At 45.8% G+C, this 22,287-nt stretch overlaps 1 protein-coding gene across 7 annotated transcripts in view; it reads left to right on the top strand.

The window, feature by feature from the left end:
- ZBTB40 (zinc finger and BTB domain containing 40) overlaps positions 1-22,287 on the top strand; it is a 71,779-nt gene that overhangs the window by 20,115 nt on the left and 29,377 nt on the right. For all 7 annotated transcript variants that reach the window (XM_043531645.1, XM_037881044.2, XM_043531646.1 and 4 more), the window contains exons 4-6: positions 11,142-11,337; positions 11,937-12,079; positions 21,881-22,073. In XM_043531645.1, the coding sequence (XP_043387580.1) occupies positions 11,142-11,337; positions 11,937-12,079; positions 21,881-22,073 (532 nt within the window). The remainder of the gene's footprint in view (positions 1-11,141; positions 11,338-11,936; positions 12,080-21,880; positions 22,074-22,287) is intronic.

The following is a 22,287-nucleotide window of genomic DNA, read 5'->3' on the forward strand; positions in this document are numbered from 1 at the left end:
CTGATGGTGTTTGCCTCAGTTCTCTGCTGCATGGACATAGTGGAGAGCTGCAGCTGCAGAGAGCCAGTTGCAGCTCCCTGTTCCTTGGCTGTTTGGCCCTGAAGGATGTTGGAGCAGCAGGGGACCTACTCGAACTTCACACTGGTGTAAGGTCTGTAATAGAGCGTATGCCAGTGGAGGATCAAGCATGGTGGATCTTGGCTCCACCACATTCCCCAGCACACCTAGCCCACCTCCAGCATGCCCTCTCCTCCAACTGTCCCAGGACATTACACCATCCCTGTGGGCTGTGTCCTGCCTTCATTTTCTCTGACTTTGTAACTCTGCTCCTTTTATTTTTCAAACATGGTGAAGTTTGCATTCCTTTGATCCTACTGTGAGTTGGTGCGCGTGGACCCCTGGGCCCATGTAGGGCCCTTTTGACTTCACTGGGGCTCCTGCAGGCACAGAATTCTGCCTGCACCGGATCAGTTTGAAATCCGCACTATTTTTTAGCTGTCTGACTGCACAACGGCACCTGGACAATTTTTCAGCAGCTATATATAAATGCCAAATAAATGAGAAATGGATTTTCTTCAAACCTTCCAGAAAATCATTTCTGGGCTGTGAACAAGCATGAAAAATTTCTGTCCCAAAGGTAATTGTGGAGGAGGAGGAACCTCAACCCATTGTAACTGAGGGCTTAGACTAAAACTCCCCACTCAGCTAGAACTATCATTTCCTGAGCTTCCTACTGGGATAAACAGGCTCTGTAGGCACCTACTCCAAATCCACACTTTATTTCCAGGGAGGGAATCCTGGTGTCGTCTTCAGGGAGACATAGTGCTGTGTTTTGAAGTGATGCTTAAAGTGCAAGTTCACCTCAGAGAAATCTAGCTCAGGACATACAATTAAGGCTGTAATTGTGTCAGTGGTAGGATTGAAAGAGTTTTCTTTCCTTTGTGTTATTTTGCCAGTCGCTTGTTGGAATCTTTCATATATGCCTTCTGGCAGCAGTGGGAAACCTGGGAAACTTCTGGATTTCTATGACTATTGTGTGCCTCAGTTTGCCCACTTGTATTGCTATCTACTTGGGGCATGTCTACACTACAGCAGCTACAGTGGCACACCTATGGCTGTGCCATTACAGTACTGTGGTATAAATGCTCCCTACATTGACAGAAGGGGTTTTTCCATCAATGTGTTAATCCATCTCTGAGAGGTGATGGCTAGGTTGTAGGAAGAATTCTGTCGACCTAGCCATGTCTACACTGGGATTAGGTCAACCTAACTATGGCACTGAGGGTTCAAATTTTTTCACAGTCCTGTACGATGAAGCTAAGTCGGTCTAATTTTTAAGTGTAGCCCAGGCTTTGGTTTCAAGGGGTACATCTACACTGCAAAAAACAAACACGCCACCTTGCAGCAGCAAGCCTGAAAGCATGAGTCTATAGAGCCCTAGTCTACAATCTATAGCTCAGGCTGAAGGTGGGGCTCTGAAACCCTTGGGCTATTTTTAGTACTGTAGCACGAGCCCTGCGAGCCCGAGTCCTGGGCTCTGAGACTCACTTGCACTCCTTATTTTATTGCCGTAGTCATACCCAAGGAATTAACATCTTTCCAGAGACACTCCTTGTGCTAAAGAGACAGGGAGGGGTGCCTGAGTCTGTACTTCTGAATCAGACAGTCCTTAAGAACTATAGCCAAGTGACTAAACTGGTCCTGGCAGAACAAAGGGGTAACTGCAACCTAGGTGAAACCAGCCCTCCAAATCTCTAGAGGAGGAGGAGTGGAAAACAGAGACAGCAATGTTCCTAAAGGCCTTAAAACCACAGAGACTGAGACGTTGAAGAGAAAGGAAGAAAGGGACATGTTTCCTGAGTGAAGAGGAAATCTTTTTTGGTCTGGTCTACACGATAGAGATAGGTCAATGCAAGGCAGCTTATGTCAACCTAACTGTGGAAGTGTCTACATTTAAATTTCACTCCCGCCAATGTAACTACCTGGCTACGCCAACTTAATAACTCCACCTCCACGAGCAGCGTAAAGTAAAGCGTGATGTAGTTAGGCCGCTGCAGTGTCAGTGTAGTCCAGTAGAGATAAGGGAAGTATTAAAGCCATTGTACAAGGCATTGGTACGACCTCATCTGGAATACTGTGTATGATTTTGCTCACCTGTATTCAAGAAAGAAAGAATGAATTCAAACTGCAACAGGACAGAGAATGGAGAGCCTGTCTTAAGAGAGAAGTCTGAAAGAGCTTGGCTTGTTTAGCCTAGCAGCAGGGCCTGCTCTAGTAGGTGCGGGGCCTGGGATAAATCAGCCTCCTTGCTAGTCTCCTTTCCGTCCGGCAGCATCTGCCCGACCGCCGCTCTTCTCCTCACTGCCGCTCAACCGCCTGCCTTCTCACCTCCCCTCCCGCCTGCCCACCTGCTGCTCGCTTCCCTGTTCATCCCCTCACCCCGCTCGCCCACCTGCTTCACCTTCCCACCTGCCTCCTCACCTGAATATCGGGACAAATGGCGTCCCTATTATACATCAGTCGGGATGCAGGACAAAGGGCTAAATATTGGGACAGTCCCGATTTTATCAAACTGCGGGGTCCCTCAAAGTGCAGAGCCTAGGGCGGTCGCCCCAAATCACTCTACCCAAGGGACAGCTCTGCCTACCAGAAAGAAGGCTGAGAGGGGATCTGATTGTTTTTTATAAATACATTGGGGGAAGACACCAGTGAGGTAGAGACCTATTTAAGCTAAAGGAAGTTGTTCACACAAAAACAACTGGGAATAAACTGGCCATGAATAAATTTAGGCTGGACATCATAAGAAGGTTTCTAACCATCAGAGGTGTGGGGCTCTGAAACAGCCTCCCAATAGAATCATAGCATTGTAGGACTGGAAGGGACCTCGAGAGGTCATCTAGTCCAATTCTCTGCACTTGTGGCAGGACTAAGTATTTTCTAGACCATCCCTGACAGGTGTTTGTCTAACCTGCTCTTAAAAATCTCCAGTGATGGAGATTCCTCAACCTCCTTAGGCAGCTTATTCCAGTGCTTAACTATCCTGACAGGCAGGAAGTTTTTCCTAATGTCCAACCTAAATCTCCCTTTCTGCAATTTAAGCCCATTGTTTCTTGTCCTATCTTCAGAGGTTAACGAGAACAATTTACCTCTCCTTGTAATACTATTTTTTTTGTACTTGAAAACTTATGTCCCCCCTCAGTTTTCTCTTCAGACTAAACAAAGCCATTTTTTTCAGTTTTCTCTCATAGGTCATGTTTTCTAGACTTTTAGTCATTTTTGTTGCTCTTCTCTGGACTCTCTCCACATCTTTGCTGAAATGTGGCACCCAGAACTGGACACGGTATTCCAGTTGAGGCCTAATCAGCTCAGAGTAGAGTGAAAGAATTACTTCTTGTGTCTTCGCAAAAAGAAAAGGTGTACTTGTGGCACCTTAGAGACTAGTACTCCTTTTCTTTTTGCAAATACAGACTAACACGGCTGCTACTCTGAAACCTGTTCTTGTGTCTTGCTTATAACACTCATGCTAATACATCCCAGAATGACGTTTGCTTTTTTTTGCAACAGCGTTACACTGCTGACTCATATTTAGCTTGTGATCCACTATGGCCCCAGATTCCTTTCTGCAGTACTCCTTCCTATGCAGTCGTTTCCCATTTGGTATGTGTGCAACTGATTGTTCTTTCCTAAGTGGAGTACTTTGTATTTGTCCTTATTGAACTTCATCCTATTTACTTCAGACCATTTCTCCAGTTTGTCCAGATCATTTTGAATTTTAATCTTATCCTCCAAAGTACGTGCAACCCCTCCCAGCTTGGTATCATTCACAAACTTTATAAATGTACTTTCTATGACAAGTAGTGGTGACAGACAACCTAGTTAGTTTTAAGATAGTGTTTGATTAAATTTATGAGTGGGATTGTTTGACATGGTTGCCTTCTATGATGTGGGGCGAAGGTGGGGGGCGAGGCTTGATGGCCCAGGGGATCCTTTCTGGCCCAGTCTCTTATGTCCTGAATCTCATGCTTCAGGCCTTCAGCTAGTTTCCCCTAACGGTCAGGAAGGAAACTTTTCCCTCCCTGAGATAGTCTTATTTTATTTTTCTCTTTTTCATCTGAAGATTTAGAGATGGCTGTGGCTGGAGATGGGATGCTGTATGGTGTGGGCCAGTGCTCTGAATTGGTACAGAGTATTCTTTCTCAGCTGCATGGTGGTGGGTCTTGCTCACATGTTCAGGGTAAAACTGATTTCCATTCTGGGAGCTGGGAAGGAATTTTCTCCCAGGTCAGATTAGCAGGGACCTTTGAGCACAAGAAGTGGGGGTGTTTCTCCTTTCTCTGCAGCATGTAGTGCAGGTCATTTGCTAGGTTTACCTGGGTATATCTCACCAAATTAATTCCCTGCCAGTCCTGGGGCCTCAGTCATTGGTGCACTTTGGTCCCACCTGTTCTCTGCCTGTGGCATACAATAGTTTAGTTTCCAGAGGGCTGTAATAATTTGGTCCAGTCTGCGTTGCTGGGCTTGGTGTGGGGATGGCTAGGTGGGATTTGATGACATGTGCCATGCAGGAGGTCAGACTACATGATCTTCTGGCCTTGAACTCTATGACTCTAAGGCCACGTCTACACTACCCGCCGAATTGGTGGGTAGTGATCAATCTATCGGGGATCGATTTATCGCATCTAGTGTAGACGCGATAAATTGATCCCTGATCGCTCTGCTGTCCGGAACTCCACCAGGGCGAGAGGTGGAAGCGGAGTCGACGGGGGAGTGGCGGCCGTCAATCCCGTGCTGCAAGGATGTGAAGTAAGTGATTCTAAGTTGATCTAAGATATGTCGACTTCAGCTACGCTATTCTCGTAGCTGAAGTTACGTATCTTAGATCGATTTCCCCCCCCCCCCCATAGTGTAGACCAGGCTTAAGTGGCTGCAGAGGTCTGAGGGGAGACTGATTCAGAGGAGAAACCATGAGCTGGAGGTCCAAGAGAGGAGACTTGGAATCCTGGAAGGACTCTGTCCCACATAACAAAGACCACTCAAGAATGTTGAGGAAACTGAGGCAGGGAATGGCATACATATTTTGAATGGCTCTGTATATCTCTTGTACTGTCGAAAGTGAAGAGTGATTGTTTTAGATATCCTTCACAAAGACTGTCTCTTTACTTCAATTATCATGTGTCTTTGAAAGGGTAAACTCTAAACCAGAGCACTCACAAGGGTGGAGTTCTGGGAAGGGTGAGAGAGGTGTGACGAGTTCAAAACTGGTCTTGGGTCCTACGGAGCTTCCATGAAGGGGTACCAGAGAGTCTGTGCCCAGGGAGTAAGTCCGGAGGCTAAAGAAAAAGAGGGCCTGGAGCCTACTCAGACCAAAGGGGATCTTTAAAAAGCACTTGGGCCCAGCATGTGGGTCCTAAAACACCAGCTGGATGAGTGTCCAGCAAGGGAGCATGACCAGGGCAGTGATAGCAGGTAATAGCCATTTTGGAGCTGCTGGAGCATGCTATGAGAAGAGCCGTAACCAGGTGTGCAGGGAGCGCCTCTTTCTGCTTCACACTGCTTCATGCTAGCTACTGCTGTTAAGTCCTCCGGTCTAGGGGAGCTTTCCAACTTTTCAGAGCCTTCTTTCTCTGCTAGTGCCTCTTTTGTGAGTAACTCTTCTCTGCTGGCAAATGAAATATATGTATTTTTAATAACGTGTCAAGAGAGGGCAAGCAGACTCTGTACCATAGCTGGTAATTTTATGGCGATTTTGCAAGGATGCCCATTAAATCATAGGCAACCCTGGCTTTTCAGCTCCTCAGGTTTCAGCAGTGGTTTGCCTTGGACATGGCCGGCAATTTCTCTGTTCCTTTAGCATTTCGTATTCTTTAGCTTTTTGGACCTTTTCCTCATCCATGAAGGGGTACCTGGTTCTTTACAGTGGACACATGGCACTTCTAGGAAGGTGGCTACACTATGCTCACATTTTCCCTCTGTGGTGCCACTTCATTATTTCCTGGCACATCCAGTTAAGGTGTGTAAAGTCACAGGGTTTCTTCCTTAAGTAATCTTTTGGCTCATGGCTCAGTGGACCCATTCTCTTAAATCCATGAGAAATCTTAGGTCAGGTCTACATTACTACTTATTTTGGTATAACTTACATTGCTCAGGGGTGTGAATAAGCCACCCCCAAGCTACATAAGTTACACTGACCTGAGAGTCAGCATAGAGCCACAGTGTCTGCGCTGATGTAGCACTTCTAGTGTAGACTAGCCCTTAGTTTCTCCAGTTTTGACTCTACAGTCTCTGCTTCTGGGGATGGAAAATATAGACATGCCCTTGATGAGTTACTTTTCTCTTTAGGGCAGAGGTGGGCCAAGTTTTTGGCCTCAGGGCCACATCTGGGTATAAAAATTGTATGGCGGGCAATGAATGCTCACGAAATTGGGTGTCGGGGTGTGGGAGGGGGTGCGGGATCTGGGGTGGCATCAGAAAGGATGAGTTCAGGATGTGTGAGGGTGCTCTGGGGTGCGGGGAGGTGGGGTGTGAGGGCTCTGGCTGGGGGTGTGGGCTCTGGGGTAGGGCTGGGGATGGGGGTTTTGGGGTGCAGGAGGGTGCTCCGGGCTGGGACTGAGGGGTTTGGAGGGCAGGAGTGGGCTCTGGGCTGCGGTGGGGGGGGGCGGGCTCTGCCTGGGGGTGCAGGCTCTGGGGTAGGGCTGGAGTTTGGGGTGCAGGAGGGTGCTTTGGGCTGGGACTGAGGGGTTCGGAGGGCAGGAGGGGGATTAGGGCTGGGGCAGGGGGTTGGGACGCGGGGAGGGGGGGGGGGGGGCTCAAGAGTGCAGGCTCCTGGCAGCGCTTACCTCAGGCAGCTCCCAGAAGCAGCAGCATGTCCCTCCTCCGGCTCCTGTGCCAATGGTTCCCAGCCAATGGGAGCTGTGGGGTGCGGTGCTTGGGGGAGGGGCAGCATGCAGAGAGCCCCCTGGCTGGCCCTACGTGTCGGAGCTGGAGGGGGGACATCATGCCGCTGCTTCTGGGAGCTGTGCAGCAAGCTTCCAATCCTGCTCGCCGGCTGGAGTGCCGGAGTGGGGCAAGCCCTTGACCCTGCTCCCCAGTGGGAGCTCGATGGCCAGCTTAAAAGGCCTGACAGGCTGGATGCGGTCTGTGGGCCGTAGTTTGTCCACCCCTGATTTAGGGAGATCTGAGGTTTTTTGGTTAGAATCTCTCTGTGTATCTCTCATATAAACTATTCCTATATAATTTGGTTCTGGGCTCGCTGAAACCTGCTTGGAAATGAGAAGGAGACTAAAATTGCAGTAATTTGGGGAAGCATGGAAGAGCTTTGCTGGTGTCAAATCTTATCTTCCTGTGCTGTCTTAGAGAAACTCAATTCAAATTATTGCACAGCTCATTTGTTCCATTTACTGCTAGGTTCAGATGAAGCGAAAGGAGTGTTGATTTTTCCATGTAGAGTAAATGTCACTGTGCTTGTGGATCATTTCCATTATATATGAGCCTGCCCAATTATTGCTCTCCTTTTGCAAAAGCAGGAATTTTTGAACAAAGTTATGAGGGAGTAAACTCCTTTATCCTCTGCATCCTGAATATTGGGCAATTGGCTGAAACTTTACTTTCTTTACTAAAGGCAGTGCTAGAGAAATGCTCTCTGTTGCTGGAAAAAGGATCCTGAAGTTCTGGTCTAAGACAAGGGTCCCTGGTTTTAGTTTCAGTTGATTTGACATTTTGTGGGCTGAGGTTGAGATGGGGCTTCTCTAGCGACATCACCGTTGTTTAAGGATCCACTTGTCAGTTGTCCATGAGAATGCATGTTAGAAAAACAAAAAGACCTCTGGTGTCTGAATTGGCAGCGTTGGAATCGGAGTGCAGATTTTCTCTATGACTTCTGTGTGCATCATGACATTTGATTAACTTTATAATTTGGTTATAGCCTGCTTGTTTTTTCTATGGTTCAGATATGTAAAATTAGTCCCTGTGCCATCCATGCTGATAACAATTCTGTCTGTATTGAGAGGGGAAGGTTCTGATGAGTCTTTTACTTTTGCTTCAGTGTGTGCACTTCAAAAATTGCTCACTAAAAAAACAACTTCCTTTCACAGAGGATTGATCATTATGTCTCTGAATTTTCCCTGCAGAAACCTTCCTTTTATAGATGGAAAGCCTTGTGTTGCAGGAGACTTTACAGCAATGCTCAGCTAGAACTCTGTGTACAGCCTGTCTCTGAGAGAATGTAAATGGGATTGAATTATGGAATCAGCAAACTATCTTGTTTAGGGATGACTTTGTTAACCAAATATACCTTGGATTGGGGTGTGGTAGAGTGGGATGGGGGAAGTTCTACATTGAGCGTGACCCTTATATCTTGTTTTCCTGAGTTCCAAGGATCCGTTCTGCTGTCCCTCAGGTAATCACTTTCTCTATGAAAGTGATGTGCAGGAGCAAATCACGCAGTAATGGAGTCACGTGAGTTGCTCTGTAGCGAAGGTGTGCTAGGTATCCTGTTCTAAACTCTGGTGTGTGGTTTTTTGGGGTTTTTTGTTTTTATCACATCTCATCATAACTTTTGAGAAAATGCCCTTTTGACTTTCATTAGGTTAAGTAATCAAGCCATTTTGGGGATAGTGCAGCTGATTTTAGAGAGTACTGCTTACTGCCCCAGCTAACTCTCATAAATGTGTCAGGATTTGTCTTTCAGGAGAAGTACCTGACTAATAACAAGACTCGGTTTAAAACCAAGGAAGTTATTAATGTTGATGCATGTTGTTGCTGTAGTACTAGTTACTAGCTGACCAAATTCAGATTTAAATAGGAATTCCGGCAGCACTTGTAAGGAATTCCTAGGGAATTTATAAGTTCTGCAGTTTCTCTTGCATGAGTTTCTGTTAAAACTCACTGGACCAACTGTTGTGTGCAGTGTTGTTTGTCATATTGGTCCCAGGAGAAGGGTTTTATGAGCATTCTAAACAACGCTGGAAAAGCACCAACTCTCTGATGCAGATGGGGTGTTTGGGAACCTAGTGTTTTATTCAGAAAAATTGGTTTGATGTGTTCAAGGCTCTTTACAATGAAAAGGGTTTAAAACGTTAATTTATAATAAGTGGAAGCTTAGATTCCATCTAAATGTGATATTTCTTAAGCTTTTCCAGGACCTGAGGCATTTTTACAGTTTCATAGCCAATAATTGTAAAATGCACTATTGAGTCTTCCCCCAAAATGCTGGAAGGTTCTAGTTCTCATGGAGGGCTGTGTCTGAGAGAGGCTGTTCTAGAAACACTGAGAACAGTGGGATTCTTCATCTTCAGAACACCCATCCTAACAAGTCCCAGACAAATTGGAAAAACATTCATCAATATAGAGACAAGGTGGGTGAGATAATATCTTTTATTGAACCAATTTCTGTTGGTGAGAGATAGAAGCTTTCGAGCCACACCTTGACCAGTTCCTTAGCATATGTGCTAACTACTTATGCTAAACAATCTGTTGTATCTTGCATTTTTCTGTGATGCTTGGAGTACCTTTCCCAGACCTGTGACTCAAAATCTTGTCTCTCTCACCAACAGAAACTGGTCCAATAAAAGATATTACCTGGCCCACTTTGTCTGTCTGATATCCTGGGACCTACACAGCTACAAGTGCACTGCGTTCACCAAAATAGTCCATTGAGAAAGACCTGCAATCGGGAGCTTGGGTTAGCTATTCTGTTTACCTTTTAAAAAAAAATTACGAACAATGCTAAATTACTTTCTCATATAAGCAGTGAAAGTCTGATCCTGGGAAAGTGCTGAGCGCTCTCAACTCCCATTCACTTAAGTGGAAGTTGAACGTGCTCTGCATCTCACAGCATCAGGCCCTTAAAGAAATGGGCCGAGTGTCCAAAACCAAAGAATTTACTAGGTCTGGTTATCAACTTTTTATTCCAAAATGCCCTTCACATTAAAGATCTTTAAGTCAATACTCCAAACATGTCTGCATCACCATTCTTCCCACAGGTCCTTTATAACGGAACCCTTGATGTCCATGTTCCTCTCTTTGGCAGTAAAAATGCCATTAGAAGGGTAAGAGCTGGGGCTCATGCAGCTCTCCCTCTGTGGATACTCTTTGCAATAGCTCATTGCACTGTCACACAATACTAATACACGAGCATTTACACCTGTTACAAAAAGCAAGTACACCATCCCCGATGGGGCCTAAAGCAGTTATCTTCAGTCTTTTTACCATAGAAATGAAAGTGACGATGACAGCAGAAAATGGCCATTCTCCCTGGAGCTGGGCTATGCGCTCAACTTCAAAGGTACTTTTGTAACATCCCTGGAGTCTTTAATAAAGGATGCCTGCTCTGAAGGGACGCCTTCTCTCCTTGAGAGTGAGACAGCTTGTGTCTTAAGGGGCGGTATTTACAACATTAATGGGCTCTAAGGAATGACCATGAGAGCTCCAGCTTATTTTTTTCCCCTGTTATATCCCCGATTAATAGGTTCCCTAGCAGCACAAGCACATCCACCCTGTTGTGCTGGTGTGGGACATAGGGACAGACTTTAGAACCCCACATTCTGATCTTACCACTACCAGCTGAAGCTCTGTGTGCTTGGCATTGCTGAACATCAGGCACCAAACCTTTTTCGGTGTGGTGTGCCTGGTTTTCTGACTTGGTTCCCAGATAATCTTGCTTAAAAAAAACTTCCCTCTCTCCATGCACACAAGTGACCTCCTTGTTTTGCAGTGAAACCTAGTATTCCCCACTCCGGCCTTGAGTTGCCAAAACTGCTTTGAATGTGTTTTATTAGGTACCTCAGCACTGTTGGAATCTGGCTCATGCACAGGCTCCTGAAGAGATGTATTCAGGCCTGAAATAGGGCCGCTTGCCAGCTACAATTTGTCAGACTGACAATAAATATAAAAGCTGGTCAAGTAGGCTTGTCGTTCTCCTTCCTGAAGGCTTAGGGTGAATTTAAAAAAGTGTTCTTGTAGCTGAGACAGAATTTGATGTGGTTGGAGAGATGAATGTGCCCCTCCACTGGGCACCTCACCAGTCGGTGGGCTGAAGCTCTCTGCTGAGCTAGGGGCTGTGGGTGGCTGACCTTTGTGTACGTCCGCACAGGGCAGTTAACTGTGTTACTAACCCCGGCTGGCGTTTTCCTATTATCTTACAGACGCTAGTGGCATGCTTGGAAGACACCAAAGAACAGTCAGCATTCAAGAGCTTGCTCAGCAAAGTGAGGGATGAGCAGAGTCTGGATGCTGAGGCTGTTGTGTCTGTACTGAAGCTGTTCCGAAACACACATCCCAAGATAAACGCAGCACTGCTGGAGAGAGAGCAGGACAGTGGAGAGACCCTGCAGCAAACAGGTAGGAGGGCAGGCACACCCCATGGGCACGAGAGCAGCTCTTCACCGGGTCCTCCAAAACCCTTCTGCCGCTCTCCCAGCACGCTGTTATTCGAGCATGCGGATTTCATTTCACTCAGGCCCTAGCTCTCTGTTGTGTGTGATATAGCCACAAACGCTAACCGAGATCTCCACGCTTTTCGGAGCAGGATTTTGCATTTCCACTCTGACTGCCTTCAGTGGAGCAATCTCAGAAATTTCTTTGCCCTTCACTCACTGTAGGTCTAAATCAATGGCTAGGTGGCCAGCATGGGCCAGTTCTCTGACTGTGCCTCAGGATTGACTGTTTCTTTCTTATTTGAGTTTGACACAAAGCAGTGGCCTCGCAAACCTGTCATTAACCTCCAGTTTGCTTTGCGGCTTTGTGCTCTGTTAGATAAGTGAGACATTTTTCTTTCATAGGGTTTAAAGAGAATAGTGAAGTGTTTTTCTCTGCTGCTTATGCTCAGGATAAGCTTTGCTATTCACTTAGATCTTTCTCTCCCTGGAAAATCTCTTGCTGTCACTTTTTTCAAACGTGACTTGTTTTTTCTCTTGCATTTCCAAATCTTTCTTCCTCAGGGAGCACAGAAGAGGGAAAGACCCTGTCTGCTCTATTACTGGAATACAGGGAAGAACTGATTCAGAGCATAACACAGCTGAGCCCCATCACAGAGTTCCTAGAAACAGGAGAGGAGGGATTCCTGACTGGCTTGGAGAAGCGGGTAACAAATCTGAAATAAGTAAAGCTCTGTATGTGTGAGGTGTGCATGTGGTTCCACAACACTTATCACATGATTTGCCAGGTCACAGTTGCTTCCCTGAGCTGGTAACTACCTTATTTACCCTGCATAGCATGGAATAGAAATAGTTCAGATCCTCCCATTAACTTTCTAATTGAACCATGTGAATATGAGAGCTGAATTGCAAAGATTCGTCACTGAGATGAGCACTCCCAGTCCCAGGTCTATGCACTGAATGCCCCACTGGCCAAGCTGCGGGAGGGGAGGCAGCTAGTGTTCTTTATAAGTTCTGGGAAAGTCCACTGTAGTGAACCCAGAGAGCAATGCACTACCATAGGGTTGTGAAGGTCAGGTCAGGAAATTAAAACTCCAGTGTTGAATACCCGCACCCCAGCCTAATTAGTAGGCATGTCATTCTGTATGTGTTTGTCTCAGTTGTTAAGTTATCTTTCAGGTAACTCTCCAAAGCTTTTGGTTTACTTAAACTGGGAAAACAGTTGTTCATACATGTAAAACATCCCCATATGCAGAACATCCTCTTCTCAATTTTTGATATTCAGCATAGTTGAAATTTACAAATTGCAATGCTTAGTATTTCCTGGTGGATTAGCAGTGCTCACCTGTGAGTGACTGCGTTGTGCACACAGACTGGCCTAGCCTAAAGGACCTTCTGTTTTATACGGTTTAGCACTTTCTGCATTGTTTGGGGAGGGCTGTTTACAATCCATCTATGTACACCAAAACTCTGAATTCTCTTGCGTGTGGCCTGTGATATATTTGGTAAAGGTGCCTGCAACCTCATTTCTGTTGCAGTTAGTTGGGCCTGTTTGTTGCCCTGTGACACAGTATTGCAATGAATAGAGAGTATCCTTGGGGCCATTGGTGTGAATGAAGCCTGCTTTCTGTGTGAGTGGGTTTGACTTGAGGCCACAGCACCTGAGCTGAGAATCTCTGTTCTTACCTATGATAGTCTCTTAAATTACTGTTTGTTACAGGCTCCTTTTATTAACTGCTCCCAGCAAAATATCTCTCAGCATGAACTGTGCTGCCAGCCATTCTAGAAGGCCAGAGAAGGTGCTATTATCAGAATCCCAAGTTTACCCCTCCTGGCTTTAGAGATTAGCCCAATGTTTGGTAAACTTCCTCCATTGAAGGAGACATGAGAAGGAAGGGTCACACAAAGCAGTGAGCATCCACCACAGGTATTACAAAGCCTGAGGCACAGATGCTCCAAGAGGTTGCATGGATCTGAGCTCTTGGTCCTTGATGCTGCATCAGGAGTGTAGATCTGTATGCATGAAGAGCAAGTGGAGCTAGCTGAAATTTTTCAATTTTTTTTTGTTGAAAAACCATCTTTTTTTGAAATCTTAAGTACTCCCCCAAAAATTCTGCTGATTTTTTCTTTGTAGTGGTGTTTTATTTATGAAATTGTAAAATGTAATGCAGACTTCTTCGTTGAGTGATGTCCCTATGGGTGCCCCGAGCTATAATCAGAGATTTATGTTAGCAGTGCCTAGTTGGGTTGCACAAATGCGGTCCCCGTCTTGTGCTGCTTTAGGCAGTTAACTGGCGTTGTGCGACCAACTGCCCTTAGTTCCTTCTTTACCGCCATTGGCTGTGAGTCGGTGCACTTGGCAGTGCCTCAGAGCTTATTTAGTGTAGAATAACCCCAGTTAGTTCTAGTACTATTAGAAATAGTCAACCTGTTTTCATTTGTTTTGTCCCTGTTTATTCCCCCTCCTTCCCCAAAATCCTATTTCCTGACTAGAAGTAGGTTTTCGTTGAACCTTTACTCCCAGTTCTCCCTTCATGGGGGGACGAAGCTCTCCTCTCAGGGGCATGCCCTGTTCCCCTGGCTTTAAACGCTGCCTCACCTGTAAGGCTATCGATACCAGTGTTGGACAGAACACATCCCTCAAAAGTGTTCGCACTGCCATAAGTTAACAACCAGGACCAGGAAAGCCAGGAACTTGTAACTAAAATTACTCCTAATGGAGAAGTCCCTCAGGCCAGCATCTGAGCTGGAAGCAAGGACACCCACCCCTTGCCTTCCCCCCACACACACCCCAGACACAAATCACCTATGGCAACCTCTGACAGAGGCTCTTCTACTAAGGCTCAGACAACAGACCACTCAACTGTAAAGGCGGCTGAAAAGCATCCTGCGGCTTCGCCAACTCGGGAAACGGCCAAGAAAAGGCGTTCCCCGCAACAGCATGCTCAGTCTGTACCGACCACACCATAAGCCTCTACAACTGAGGTAGCAGCACCCTCCGGTTCCATGGATACAGCGAGAGCTAAGGACTCTAAATGAGTCAGCTCTGACACAGTAGTAAGGGGAAAATAAAACCCCATGCTTCTGCACCGCCGGAGCCAACCTGGCACCAGCAATTCCCCGCTAATGCAAGCCATGCTGCTACCTACTGGTGGTATACTGCAGCTGGCGTGCATGCCTGTACCAACACAATCAGCAGCACCAACTGCTATGACCCCAATGGCACCGCCACAGTTGGTACTGAATCAGTTCTAGCTACAAAAGGATCTGACGGTCTCTTCAATGCCTGAATTACCCATCTTCAGCACCAGCGTTCCCCCAGCTCGCTCAGTACCAAGTCACCTTTCCAGTACACCTCATTCAGCTCCCCCTCTTTCAAGCGACGATGATGATGATGATAATGGAGAGATTTATTTCTCCCAACACTCTTTTCCCATTCACGATCCGGCAGGGCATGCCCCATCACACAGAGGATATCATGCCGAGGCCAAATAACCTCAGTGGTACAAGTACCCATGGATGACACCCATGCCACCTCCACCACAATGGTCATATTGGACACCACGGATGACACATCCGTCTTACCACTGCAGACCTCCCAGTCCATGGTACTGGGACCATCTCAGCCCCCTGAGGAGGTGCCTGCAGAACAGGATGAACCCTGTGACTGGGATGTTGAACCTACCCTCCACTTTTCTTCATCTTCTCCTGATGACACCATCATCCCCTCCGCCTGCCCCTTCCCCCCAAAAAAAACATTGTGGACGACTTTAAACAATTTTGAAGACCTCTATAGGAGGGTCGCAAGCTCCTTGGACATCTCACTCGAAGAAATCCAAAAAACACAACACAAACTTCTTGACGTTCTATAGATGTCTACCTCGTCTAAAATCTCCCTACCCATGAATGAATCCATCATGGAACCAGTTAGACTGATTTGGCAGACTCCAGCAACCATTCCACCAACTTGTAAGAGCTCTGACAGAAAATATTATGTGCCATTGAAGGGCACAGAATTCCATTTTTCCCACCCCACATCAAATTCTTTGGTTGTTGATGCAGTCAACAAACAGGGCAGACAACCATTCCCCAAAAATACATCATATGACAAGGACTGGAAGAGGCTTGACCTCTTCGGCCGCAAGGCTTATTCTTTGGTGACTCTCCATCTTCAAATTGCCAACTATGAAGCACTACTTGGAAAATACGACCACACAAATTATGTAAAATTAGCAGACTGTATTGAATTTCTCCCCGAGGAGAAAAAAGAACAATTTAGATCACTCACCTCTGAAGGACAACTGATTGCCAGAATGGCTTTGCAGGCTGCTTTGGACTCTGCAGATATGGCAGCCCGGTCTACAGCTACTGTGATAGTCAGGAGGAGAGCTTCTTGGTTGCATCTCTCTGGCTTCCCCAGAGAGGTGCAATTGACACTGAAGATTTTCCATTAATAGACCTAAATTCTTTGCGGCCAAAACTGATGAGTCTTTACATACTCTCAAGGGCAACTCTCAAATCCCTGGGTATTTATACCCCTAGGAACACGAGAAGACAGAGCAAATATTACAATCCACAGAAGTTCCAATCTACACCATATACACAATCAAACAGGCAGTACGAACCTCAGGGTTGTAAACAAAGGTCTTTAAGGAGACAACAGTCTCCACCACAAGCTGCCACGTCCACCAACCATCCTCTAGACAGCAAGTTCGATGTGTTGGTCGAGGGCCCGAGAACGCAACATCTTTCAACGCTGGAACCCTTTCCCATCTCAGACCTTCTCGGACTGTCTTATCCCATACTACCCAGACTTGCAGTCCATCACAACAGACGGATGTGTATTGGAGATAATCAAGATCGGATACTCCATCCCATTTACTTCCATCCACCCTCCCTCTCTATCCTCCTTAAGGGACTCCTCTCACAAACATCTACTGTAACAAGAGGTTGCCCATCTCTTGCATCTAGGAGCAGTAGAACTGGTACCATCAAAATAGCAAGGGAAGGGTTTCTATTCATGTTATTTTCTCTCTCAGGAAAAAAAAGAGGATGGAGACTCATTCTCGATCTCAGACTTCTCAACAATTTCGTAAAAACCCAACACTTCAAGATGGTCACGCTAGCCTCCATAATCCCGGCGTTAGAAAAGGGGGACTGGTCCTCTAGAATGTGTATTTTCATATAACCATCCATACCTCATGTTGGCAGTTTCTTTGGTTGGCAATAGGACAGGATCACTTCCAATACAAGTTCCTTCCTTTTGGCCGATCCACTGCCCCTCGAGTTCCTTCAAAGGTCCTTGCTGTTGTGGCTGCCTGCCTATGCAGAAAAGGAATTATGATATTCTCATACTTGGACGATTGTCTGCTCAAAGCACCGACACAACAAGCGGCACTAGATGGCACAGAACAGACACTCATGCTCTTTACGAGGTTAGGCCTCCAGATAAATGCACAAAAGTCTACACTGACACCAGTGCAAGAAATTAAGTTCATTGGAGCGTACCTCAATTCTCCCGAGGCGATGGCCTCTCTACCACAACAATTCCTCACCTTAACCCACCTGATTTCCATGGTACAAATCAGTCCTCAAGTCACTGCCAAGACATGCCTGCAACTACTAGGCCACATGGCCTCCACAACGTATGTCGTCAAGCATGCAAGACTCCATATGAGGTGCCCACAAGCCTGGTTCCAATTGGCTTATGTCCTCTACAGACACAATATAAACAAGTGCCTCACAATATCAAACAAGGTAAAAGAGTCTCTACTCTGGTGGACTCAACCAGACAATGTCTGCCTAGGGATGCCATTCACACAAACTCCCCCAATGATGACCATCACGACAGATTCTTCACTTCTGGGCTGGGGAGCACATTTACGCCCGCATTCTATCCAGGGCCACTGGTCCCCAGTGCAAATTCTTCTGCACATAAATCTTCTAGAACGGAGAACTGTTCGCAATGCTTGCTCCCAGTTCCTATTGATCATCAAAGGCAAGACCATACAGATCCTCACGGACAACGTGGCTTGCATGTTTTATATAAACAGACAAGGGGGAGCACAATCACACTCCCTCTGTGTAGAAGCCATAAGACTCTGGCAATGGTGCATCAGACACAATATCCACATTACAGCACAATATCTACCTGGCTGCCAGAACACTATGGCAGATACACAAAGCAGGAATTTCTTCCAGGACCACAAGTGGGAACTGGACACACACGTTCTCCAGAACATCTTCAAGAATTGGGGATTCCCTATGATAGACCTGATTACAATGGCACAAAACACCAAATGCCCACTATTCTGCTCCAGGGCGGGACTCGGTCACCGCTTTCTGGGTAACGCTTCCTTGTGAAGTGGAAAGCTCCTCTCCTTTACATAATTTGATAACATGATTTTGGCAATTAATTGATCTTTAACTATTCATGATAAATAGGACCAATGGCCTGTGATGGGATGTTAGAAGGGGTGGGATCTGAGTTACTACAGAGAATTCTTTCCTGGGTATCTGGCTGGTGAATCTTGCCCACATGCTCAGGGTTCAGCTGATCGCCATATTTGGGGTTGGGTAGGAATTTTCCTCCAGGGCAGATTGGAAGAGGCCCTGGGGGTTTTTCGCCTTCCTCTGCAGTATGGGGCACAGGTCACTTGCTGGAGGATTCTCTGCACCTTGAAGTCCTTAAACCATGATTTGAGGACTTCAATAGCTCAGACATAAGTGAGAGGTTTATTGCAGGAGTGGGTGGGTGGGATTTGGTGGCCTGCATTGTGGAGGAGGTCAGACTAGATTATCATAATTGTCCCTTCTGACCTTAATATCTATGAATTGACACGCGTTTCCCGCAACCCTCCTCCTAACCCTGGTGAGCCACAAGATCAGACATGAAAACACCAGGGTAATTCTGATTAGCCCGCACATGGCCTTGCCAAACTTTGTACCCTTACCTTCTCAAACTCTCGGTATGCCCACCACGGACACTCCCGCTTCTGCCTCGTCTTCTGTCTCAGAACACAGGTCACATTCTTCATCCGGATCCCCAAAGCCTCCATCTCAAAGCGTGGCTATTCCGTGGCTGAAGGGATCTGAAATAATGTGTTTGAATGAAGTGCAAAACACTTCGCTACATAGCTGCAGAACAAACACCCGCACCACCTACCTATACAAATGGAAACAATTTGATGCATGGCGCCAACAAAAATGAACTGCAGCAATTTCAGCCCCTTTGCCACTAATAATGGACTACTTATTACAACTTAAAAAGTTGGTTCTTTCCATGAGCTTGATTGCAGTGCATCTCTCCGCTATCACAGCGTTTCACGACAAGGTAGACGAATTATCTATATTTGCTCACGCACTCACCAAAAGGTTCCTGAAAGGCCTCAACAACTTCTACCCTGAAGTGAGAAAAGTTACCCCGCAATGGGACCTTAATCTAATCTAGTCCTTCAAATACTCACCTGCCCTCCATTTGAACGCAGGGTGACATGCTTTTTGTTGCATCTTTTCTTACAGCGATTACATCTGCCAAATGGATGGGAGAATTGGGCGCTCTCATGGCAGACCCACCATACGCAGTCTTTTTCAAAGATAAAGTTTCCCTCGTAAGATTTTGCCTAAAATTTCCTCATCATTTCACCTCAATCAACCTATCCACCTACCGATATTCTACCCCAAACCCCACGAGGATAGATGGCAGTCCAGACTACATACCTTGGATGTACGCAGGGCAATAGCCTTCTACATAGACAAAACAAAAGCCTTTTGTAAGTCTCCAAAACTGTTTATTTCAATCACTGAACGATCGAAAGGGAATGCCATATCCACACAGAGGCTATCCAAATGGATTTCGGATTGCATAAAACTGTTACCATCAGCATGTCCAACAACCCCATTTGGGGATTCGCATTCATTCCACCATGGCCTTATCAACCCCCAGAGCATTCCTTAACAATGTTCCCATTACAGAAATCTGTAAGACTGCAACCTGGGCCTCAGTCCATGCATTTACTCAACATTATGCTTTAGAACAGCATGCAACCTCCGCTACCCTGTTTGGACTCTCTGTACTCTCATCTGCTATGACTTCAACTCTGAAGCCCCTTCCACCTACCGGAGGGCAGAAGAAGAGAAAGTTACTCACCTTGTGCAGTAACATAGGTTCTTCGAGATGTGTCCCCCTGTGGGTGCTCCACTACCCTCCCTCTTCCCCTCTACTTCGGAGTTTCACACTAGTGCTCTGCAGTAGAGAAGAAACAGAGAGGGGGTTGGTCGCATGGCACCAATTAGCCTTCTGAAGTGGTGCGAGATGGGGACCACGCATGTGTGACTCAACCAGGCACTGCTACCATAAATCTCCAATTCTGAGGGTAGGGGCACACAAACACCTAAAGTGGAGCACCCACAGGGACACAGATCTCGAAGAACCTATGTTTCTGCAGAAGGTGAGTAACTCTCTCTTCTCCCCCCCCCCCCCCCCCCCACAATGCTGATTCACCCCGAGAGCAGTTCCATCCTGTGCATTGAATGAGGCAGGGGTCCCATGGAAACAATAGTATGTGATCATGTAATTAAAAGCTATCATAATGCATACAGACAAGGGGGCTGAATTAAGGTTGCATGTGCAACCTTAACTGTGGCATTTCCTAACTTGTGAGAGCTTGACTTTTCAATCCTAATATTCTTTGAACGTAACTTTTTGATGCAGTTTCCTAATTTAAAAAACAGATTGAAAAAATGCAAATTCCATCATGTAGAACCATGCTGACCCCCAGGCTGTGTCATTAGCAGGGTCTGGACCTTTTACAGTCACAGCACAGATCTACAACTTGAGCTAACAGAGTAATTGGTAGCAGTAGCAGAAGGAGATGAAACACACTTTTCCAGTGGGTTTCACAACTATTTGCTGACAGCAGAGCAATGTAGAGTCTGCTATTTGTAAAGGGTTTTCTTGCATAGTGTCCATGCTAGCCTGTGTTTGGAATGTGGTATCTGTTATTCCTTGTGAAAAGACCATCTCTTCTGCTACTGCCTGTATTCGAGAAGTGCAATCTTGTATTCAGAGTGTGTTTTTAATCTTGTGCTATGTATTTGTTATACCATGCATAAGGGATGGTCCATGGCTGGGTCATATAAATAAATCACTGTTAACAAATAAGGTATTTATTAAAATAATAAGGTTTCTCTCCCTTCCACCCATTTTCCAGGAGCAAAAAAAGAAAAAAAAAAAAGTGAAAAAAACAAAAAAAACTAAAACCAAAAAAATTTTTAAAAGGAAATTTATTTTGAATAAATCAACAATCTTTTTGGAACCTGCAGAATGAAAATAACATTGAAATTCTTTGTCAGAAATGTTTTTTCCATTTTTTGACCAACTCTAAGTGCCAGGTTCAGTGGGAAAACATAATCCTACTGGGGGGAGGGATAGCTCAGTGGTTTGAGCATTGGCCTGCTAAACCCAGGGTTGTGAGTTCAATCCTTGAGGGGGCCACTTAGGGATCTGGGGCAAAATTTGGGGATTGGCCCTGCTTTGAGCAGGGGGTTGGACTAGATGACCTCTTGAGGTCCCTTCCAACCCTGATATTCTATGATTCTATGATCTGACCTTGTGCATAGAGGGAGGTCAATAAACTACATATACCTATGTGACGGGTTCCCTGAGGTGCCATCTGGAACTGGGTGCCACTGAACAGTCTGTGGCACCAACCGGGGCTCCCTCTCATACTGTGATGCTGTGACAAGCTGCAAACCTTTCCAGGTACTGCACTTACACAACAGCAGTAGAGAGACTCCAGCCAATTCCCCCCAGCCTGACGCCCCAGGGCTGTACCATCTTGCCCTGGTCAGAAGCCTGAACAATGTAAATTTATTACTCAGTCTGCCACTTCCACAAAGGAAAGTGGACATCCACCAGCGCTTACAATCTGAGCGGATTTCCCAAGCTCTTCAACCAAAAAGCACTGTTTTAGGTAATATATAAAACAGGTTTATTAACTATAGAAAGACAGATTGTAAGTGATTATAAATAATAAAGAGTGCAGATCAAAGTTGGTTACATAAGAAATAAAAGTAAAATTGCAATCTGAGTTCTATAAACTAGACAGGATTTGAATCAAGCAGTGTCTCACCCTGATAGATAATACAAACAGATCTTCCATACACAGGTTGGAAGTCTCTTTCAGCCTGAGACCACCCTCCCCAGTTCAGTCTTTGTCCTCCAGACGTGTTTCTTCACAACCTATTTTTCTGGTTGACAAATGTCAGTCACATATAGTGTGCTTAGAAACCAAAGTTACAGGCACCTTATAAATACTTCAGAGTATGATGTGAAATACAGCTGAAGCAGTGGATACAGTAGGTGTAATACTAGAAAAAGTGTAAAAAGATTATACAAAACTAATAGAGCATTGTGTAATCTTATGCCATTTTAGGCCATCTTGAGTCATTCAGACATAAAAGTCATTAAGAATTTCTCATAACTGGTTGTTTGCTTGTTCCTTCAGGTGATTCTGGATTGCTGTGAAGGCAGCTCCCACGGGGAGGCAATGGAGAGTCTGCTCAGGAAGGTGGTGGAAGAGAAGACCCTGAAAGCTGAGAGCTTGGTAAAACTCCTTGGGGCTGTAAAAGCATCATTCCCTGATCTGCACCTTCTGCTAGACAATTTGGTGGCAGCAGCAGTTGTGTCTGATGGCACAGGTATTAATGGATTTAGCTCAACAAAGAAAAGCTAAGGGGTGACTTGATCACAGTCTATAAGTACCTACATGGGGAGCAAATATTTGATAATGGCCTCTGCAATCTGTCAGAGAAGGGTATAACACAATCCAGTGCCTGGAAGTTGAAGCTAGACAAAATGAGACTGGAAATAAGATGTAAATTTTTAACAGTGAGGGAATTAGCCATTGGAACA

The sequence above is a fragment of the Chelonia mydas genome, chromosome 18 (genome assembly GCF_015237465.2).
Source record: "Chelonia mydas isolate rCheMyd1 chromosome 18, rCheMyd1.pri.v2, whole genome shotgun sequence".
NCBI classification, from domain to species: Eukaryota; Metazoa; Chordata; order Testudines; family Cheloniidae; genus Chelonia; species Chelonia mydas.